Below are 7,586 nucleotides of genomic sequence, written 5' to 3'. Positions count from 1 at the left end.
ATGGCTAAAATGCGGGAACAAGGCCAACGACCGGCAGCACTGGGGGACCCGGCACACATGGGGTGCCCAGTGACAGCAACAAGATCAGCCGGCGTCCAGAGTGACATGGAGAGCAGGTGGACTGCTGCTCTGCCAGCGTTCGATCGTCGGGGAGGTGCAGGAAAAACAACTGCCAGCAGAGACCATGCACCAGCCAGCCCAGGCAGGGTTGAAAAGCAAGAGCAAGAGAGAGCGCAAAACGTCAAACCCAGGCAGGGGAGCAGCAAGGAGGGGACAAGCCAGGGCCGAGGCAGGAAAGAAAGCGGTCCTGTGGGATGGGACAAAGAGGAAGAGATTGTCATCTTCAACTCCTGGATCAACCCCAGGTTCGCCAGACTCTTCCAGGAACCACAGGCTTTTCCCCCGGAAGAAGGCGGCTCATCCAGCACTGTGGACAGGGAGGCCGCAGCAGAAGAAGCAGAAAACCCAACAAGCGCCTCTCTTGGCTCATCAGAGTCCACGGACACTGCACTGTCAGCTGCTGCCCTGGCAGAAGGTCCCGGGGAAGAGAGGCACGGCACGCCTCTCACAGCACCAGCACCAGCAGAGAGGACGCCAGCAAGTCCTCCCTCAGCCCCTGCTTGCGAAGATGAGGGGTACAGAGCGCCTCCCCAGACACCTGGAGGTCAAGAGTCAAAGCCATCAGCATGTCCCAGCCCCAGTGAGCACAGCACTGCAGTGGTGGTTGAGAGCCATGGACGTGCACGACATGCCTGCAGTGTCTCTGCGGAAGAGCTGGATGAAACAGCCGAGATCGTTGTCGCTGCAGTGCTACTCCATTCTGTAGCCATCATGCAGGGAGCCACCAGCAAGGCACCCACTGCTCCCTTGGCCGCATGGGCCAGGGTGCCTCCTCCCACCCCAGAGCCTGTTGACCGTACATCTTCAGCCTCTGCCTTGGCCAGAGGCCCTGTGGGGGAGGCCAGCAAAGCCCCTCTTGTTGGAGCAGCAGCACTACAAGAAGGAGAAGTGTCTTCCCCTTTGACTACAGAGCCTCTCAGGGAAGACATGACAGATCTCAGCCCAGCAGCAGTTGACGAAACCGGAGCAGTGGCTACTGCCTTGGCTACGGTTCCTGGGCACCAGGTGAGCCCAGCACGTGTGGTGGTCTCCAGGCACCGAGGGCAGCCCGAGGCAGAAGCAGTGCGTGGGGTGTGCGTGCTGGGGAGCTGCCTGCTGCTCTCCATTCCCAGACGCCCCAGGCACAAGGGCTGACATCCCTTCCATCACCTGCCTGTGCTCTTGCTCTCCCCATGCAGGTTGCCGCCGAGCAGGGAGGCCAAGCGCAGTCCTCCTGCACCAAAGATACACCAGCAGATGAGCCAGCAACGTGCCAGAAACAAGAGTCGTCCCGGGGACTTTTGGATGGGCCTGTTCAGAGCAGCGAGCAGGAGCAAGGGCTAGGTACGCGCAGGGGGGGTTGGCTGGTCCTGGGCCACCCCTCCCCTTGGGGGAAAGGCCTTGGTGGTGGTGTGGGGGGAAGGCAGGGGCTTGCCCATCACCCGCTCAGGCGCTAACCTACACCTCTCTGTCTCCCACAGGCATCCATGACCTCGCACAAGCCCCGGCACGCCAGCCACGGCCCACCCACATCAGGAGACAGGCGCTTTGGGCTCTGTGCAGTGCTTTGTGCTGCAGCTTCATCGCAGAAGAGTGGGAGTAGCAGCGCCCAGCTGCCAGCACCAGGAGGGCGCTCAGTGCTGGCAGCTGACATCACTGATAGGAACAGGACAGTGCCCCAGGAATTCAGAGGAGGGCTGTGGGGTGGCAGCTCCTGGAAGGAGCAGGCTACGAGGGGAGGACGAGGCTGCAAAGCCCACCTTGTTCGGTCTGACTTGACATCCAATGGAGTGGGATACTGCATCCCAAACTTTCACAATCCCTGAAAAGCAAGGGAAAGAGAGGTCATGCTGCAAGCCAGCCCGCTCCTGCAGCACAGCCCTGGTGGCCGAGGGAGCCGGTGCCCATGTCCTGGGCTCTTGGCAGTGACAGCCCCTGGGACACCTCTCTGCCCTTCCCTTCTGAATGTCACAGATGCCACAGATGACATCTCGATGGCTCAAATCTCCTCTTTCTAAAACGTGGTGCCTCTGCCAAGCCTACCTTGTAGGAACAGTTGCTGGCCCTATACTTTCCATTAGGGTGTGCCCAGGTCAGGAGACTGATAGCTGCCACGGGGCTGCAGCAAGTTTTAGGTCTCTGGATAACCATGGGGTGGTGTCTGGGAACCGCAGCCCAGCCACGCTCTGTGTTTACAGCACATGTAGCCTTAGAGACTGAAATGCAGGAGTAAGATACTTAGAGTTTTAATAACAGTTTTCATCTGATGAACAAGAAAACAGGAAAACACAGGAGATCTGTGAACAGAATCAGCATCTTTACTAATGTTCAGTAAAAACATTGACCATTTTCTGCTGTTTTAGGTGGCTTTGTTATCTCTCAGGAACTCCTTGCATTCCTCTTCTGCCGGGACCTGTTGCAAAGCCGTTAAAAACTCGCCTTTACCTGAGAGCTTCTCGGCAGCTAAAGCAGCAAGCTTTGTATTAAACCTATACATCGTGGCTGCGCTTGGAAAGCACTTCTGTGAGATGAAAGGTGTAAGGTGTTCTTAGCATCACCTTGAAACCTAGCTCAGTAAGGTCTTTATAGTACTAGAGAGAGTTGCACTTGTCCTTGAAATATGCAAGCATGTGCCGTTATGCTTATACAGTGCTGCGTATTTACACACACCATAAATAAGTTCTTACCTGCTGAGCCTGGGTAACCATATCCTTATGGACTGTGTCTAAACTGACATTCGACTGCCGATACAATGGTCTCTGCTTGTTCTTCGGCAAAGCCTGAAAAACAGGTGAAGGATGAGAAATTAAGGTAACATTAGAAGGCTGGGTGACGAGTAGAGCAAGAGGTCCACAATAAATCGGGACACTCAAGTGCTGTACCTAACTACAGTAGCAAATGGGAAATCGCACGGTTACTGAAAACTGATGGTGAAAGCTGGTCGCTGTGACGTCTCACTACGTGAAAAACAGACAATGCTGCAAAAAGATCGTTACCTTTTAATATACTGAAACAGTCTTTGCAAGCAGCTGATGGGACTACCAATATTTCTGTACCGTGTTTAACTGCTCATGCATTATAAAAAGAATTGAGCAAAATTTTACTTTACCATAAACTTTGGCAAATTCTATTAAACCGAAACTTATCTTGAGCTATGCACCATGTATCCTATAGAATAATGCAATTAAAAGGTGAGCCTGCATATGTTCAAAGTTTCCTGCGCAGGTGTCCGTACATGTAAAACTGATTTAAAAACTGCTGTATCTATTGACTTTACAATTCAGGCTACAAGATGTGTGCTTTCTGAGGATAAAAATTACACTTTCTTAATAGCTCAGTGCAATTTTGAACTGTTTGAAGATGATGTGTGTAAAGAGTGGGGAAAAAAAAAAAAAAAAAAAAAAAAAAAAAGCGCCACAAGCGCCAGGCAGAACGGATCCCGTCCTTCTGCTGGAGCTGGGCTCTTCTTTTGTGCATATTGCCAGAGCAGCAAGGGGCAGATCCCGGGCTGCCAGGCCCAAGGTGAGGCCACCAAGCAGGCGCCAGCTGCCAGAGGCTGCAGGAAGGTTCCAGAAGCAGCGGCAGCAGCCCGGGCAGGGGCAGCCGCGAGTGCAGGAGCCGCTCCTGGGCTGTGGGCTCAGCGGCAGACGCCTGCCCCTGCAGGGGATGAGGCCCACCCAGAGCCTGCCCAGCAGCATGGGCCTTGCCCAGACATCCTGGGGGGAAGCCCTGGCCGCAACAAGTGAGCGGGGGGGATGCAGAAGCCCCTCACAAATGCTGACGAAAAACAGGGCCCACAAAGTGAGAGGCAACCCTGCAAGACTTGGAGCAAAGAGGCACTGTCTCTCCAGAGAGCACGTTTCCTTCAGCACGAAGAAAAGGAAAGGCCTCTTGGCTCTAGGTGCCGCCCACCATCACTGACAGCCACGCTGCAGTCAGGCCAAGGCCTCAGCCAGCTTGTGGCGCGGGGGGCAGGCAGAACTGCCAAATGGCCGCCAGGGCTGTCAGAGGAAGGGTCAGGAGCTGCCCTGTCGGGGAGCAGCTTTTCTCTCTCTCTCTGTGCACTCAGGGAGCATCTTTCCTGTAGGGCCGCCAGCGAGCTGAGCAACCCGGTAGCGAGAATGAAGCTCTCTCATTTCTGGCCCATACAAACCTCGAGCAGGCCCCGCGGAGCGTGCACAGTGATCCATTCGGGTGTGGAAAGAAAAGTGCAGAACAGCCATTTATTTATTTATTAAATCTTAATGAAATAAAGATAAATCTTAATGAAATAAAGATAAATATTACATCTTAATGAAATGAAATAAGAAATGTGTGTAGAGCGCAATCCTGGAAGCAAGACAGAGGCAGTGCGCCTCAGCCCAGTGATTTTCCAGGCTGTGGAAAACTGCATTTGGACTTGTTGCAGAGGAGCAGCCAGCTAGTATCCTTCAAGATGAAGACAACACCCTGCTTTTGGGCTAGGGCATAGGACAGAAAGAGCAGGGTCTCTGGATTGCAGCGCTGCACGGTGTCTTGCGGAATGCCAGCGTGCAAGGACAGCCAGGCATAACTCAGGACACCTATCAGAGGTGCACCTAAGGAAAAGAAGCAAGGAGTAACATAGAGTAGATGGGCCTGCAAGGAGGGCAGTCCCGTCTGGGCAGCTGCTGGGCCCTGCAGACCTGCTCAGCCACAGCATCTGATGCCCTGATGCCGGCCTGCACCTGCAGCTGCTCCAGCTACCCCGAGCGCAAGTCAACTGCCAACGCAGCCATCAGGGTGCCAACAGCACGGACAGGGACGTTTCCAGGAGCTGCTGTCTGGAGGGAGATGCAAGGCATTGCTGGGCCTTGGCTTGTGAGGAGCTCAGGCCTTTCTGAGGATGTTCTGGAGGAGCTGTGTAAGCGCTCCGCTGCCCTCCCGGCAGCAGCAGCTGAGCAGGCAGCCTAAAGTGAGGGGAGCCCTGCCATTCATCTGTCTTCTCACCGGGAAAAGTTTCTTTCTTATATGGGAGCCCGTGAATTCTGGCAAAGTGTTCTGAAAGCTGGAAGATGGGCTTCTTTACACCAAGGAGCCCAAAGTCTGCCATGGGTAGCTCCCAGTTAATAGCGAAGACCGTGCCCAGCCCAGGGATTGCAACCCCCTGAAACACCCCTCTGGGGTGTTTCTTCTGCTTGAGGAGGCGGGCTGTGGGGTGGCAGCTCCTGGAAGGAGCAGGCTACGAGGGGAGGACGAGGCTGCAAAGCCCACCTTGTTCGGTCTGACTTGACATCCAATGGAGTGGGATACTGCATCCCAAACTTTCACAATCCCTGAAAAGCAAGGGAAAGAGAGGTCATGCTGCAAGCCAGCCCGCTCCTGCAGCACAGCCCTGGTGGCCGAGGGAGCCAGTGCCCATGTCCTGGGCTCTTGGCAGTGACAGCCCCTGGGACACCTCTCTGCCCTTCCCTTCCGAATGTCACAGTGCAGTCATTGGTGCCAGCCAATATGGGTTCACGAGGGGTAGGTTCTGCCTAACAAATGTGATTTCCTTTTATGATAAGATATCTAGTCAATGAAGGGAAGCCAGCTGATGTGATCTTTTTGGACTTCAGCAATGCTTTTGACACGGTTTCCCATAGGATCCTACTGGACAAAATGTCCAGCATACGGCTAAACCAAAACATCATAGGATGGGTGAGCAATTGGCTGACAGGCAGGGCTCAGAGAGTTGTGGTAAATGGGGTCACATCAGGCTGGCGGATGGTCACCAGTGGGGTTCCTCAAGGCTCCATTTTAGGGCCAGTCCTCTTCAATGTCTTTATAAACGATTTGGATGTAGGACTAGAAGGTGTTTTGAGCAAATTTGCCGGAAACACCAAACTTGGAGGAGTTGTAGACTCGGCTGAGGGTGGAAAGGCCTTGCAGAGAGATCTGGGCAGACTGGAGAGCTGGGCGATCACCAACCGCATGAAGTTTAACAAGAGCAAGTGCCGGGTCCTGCACCTGGGACGGGGCAACCCTGGCTATACGTACAGCCTGGGCGATGAGACGCTGGAGAGCAGCCCTGCAGAGGGGGATCCGGGGCTTGTGGCTGACAGCAAGTTGAATATGAGCCAGCAGTGTGTCCTGGCAGCCAAGAGGGCCAACTGTATCCCGGGGTGCATCAAGCACGGCATCGCTAGTTGGTCGAGGGAAGTGATCATCCCGCTCTACTCTGCGCTGGTGCGGCCTCACCTCGAGTACTGTGTGCAGTTCTGGGCACCACAGTACAAAAAGGATGTAAAACTGTTGGAGAGGGTCCAGAGGAGGACTACAGAGATGGTGAAGGGACTAGAGGGGAAGACGTGTGACGAGCGGCTGAGGTCACTTGGCCTGTTCAGCCTGGAGAAGAGGAGGCCAAGGGGAGACCTCATCACAGTCTACAACTTCCTCGCAAAGGGGAGTGCAGGGGCAGGCATCCACCTATGCTGCTTAATCACCAGTGATAGGACCTGTGGGAATGGTGTCAAGCTGAGGCAGGGGAGGTTTAGGCTAGACACAGGAAGAGGTTCTTCACCAAGAGGGTGGTCGCTCACTGGACCACGCTTGCCAGGGAAGTAGTCACTGCACCAAGCCCATCTGAATTTAAGAAGCATTTGGACTGTGCACTTAGTCACATGGTCTAAAATTCTGGGTAGACCTGTGTGGCGCCAGGAGCTGAACTCAATGATCCTTATGGGTCCCTTCCAGCTGGGATATTCTATGATTCTATGATACCACCTGATGAAACTACTCAAGTATAAGTAAGTCTGTGGGGCCCCACACAGCCCCACCGCCTCTTTCACGGCGCTGCAGGACACAGCACAGTCTGTTGTGTCTGAAGTCATGTCAAAGACGATGGCTAAAATGCGGGAACAAGGCCAACGACCGGCAGCACTGGGGGACCCGGCACACATGGGGTGCCCAGTGACAGCAACAAGATCAGCCGGCGTCCAGAGTGACATGGAGAGCAGGTGGACTGCTGCTCTGCCAGCGTTCGATCGTCGGGGAGGTGCAGGAAAAACAACTGCCAGCAGAGACCATGCACCAGCCAGCCCAGGCAGGGTTGAAAAGCAAGAGCAAGAGAGAGCGCAAAACGTCAAACCCAGGCAGGGGAGCAGCAAGGAGGGGACAAGCCAGGGCCGAGGCAGGAAAGAAAGCGGTCCTGTGGGATGGGACAAAGAGGAAGAGATTGTCATCTTCAACTCCTGGATCAACCCCAGGTTCGCCAGACTCTTCCAGGAACCACAGGCTTTTCCCCCGGAAGAAGGCGGCTCATCCAGCACTGTGGACAGGGAGGCCGCAGCAGAAGAAGCAGAAAACCCAACAAGCGCCTCTCTTGGCTCATCAGAGTCCACGGACACTGCACTGTCAGCTGCTGCCCTGGCAGAAGGTCCCGGGGAAGAGAGGCACGGCACGCCTCTCACAGCACCAGCACCAGCAGAGAGGACGCCAGCAAGTCCTCCCTCAGCCCCTGCTTGCGAAGATGAGGGGTACAGAACGCC

At 54.8% G+C, this 7,586-nt stretch overlaps 1 protein-coding gene across 1 annotated transcript; it reads left to right on the top strand.

Annotated features, from left to right (window-relative positions):
- Positions 1-1,702, top strand: LOC309873767 (uncharacterized protein; the record flags this gene model as incomplete). Its single annotated transcript, XM_082751479.1, has 3 exons — positions 1-1,125; positions 1,299-1,443; positions 1,581-1,702. 3 exons carry the CDS (start codon positions 1-3, stop codon positions 1,700-1,702), a joined length of 1,392 nt encoding a protein of 463 aa, XP_082607605.1.
- Between the last annotated feature and the right edge of the window lie 5,884 nt (positions 1,703-7,586).

This window comes from Aythya marila, assembly GCF_965140915.1.
Source record: "Aythya marila genome assembly, chromosome: 1".
Classification (NCBI taxonomy): Eukaryota; Metazoa; Chordata; class Aves; order Anseriformes; family Anatidae; genus Aythya; species Aythya marila.
Note: the sequence above shows the minus strand (reverse complement) of the source record. Positions and strands in the feature narration are given on the sequence as shown.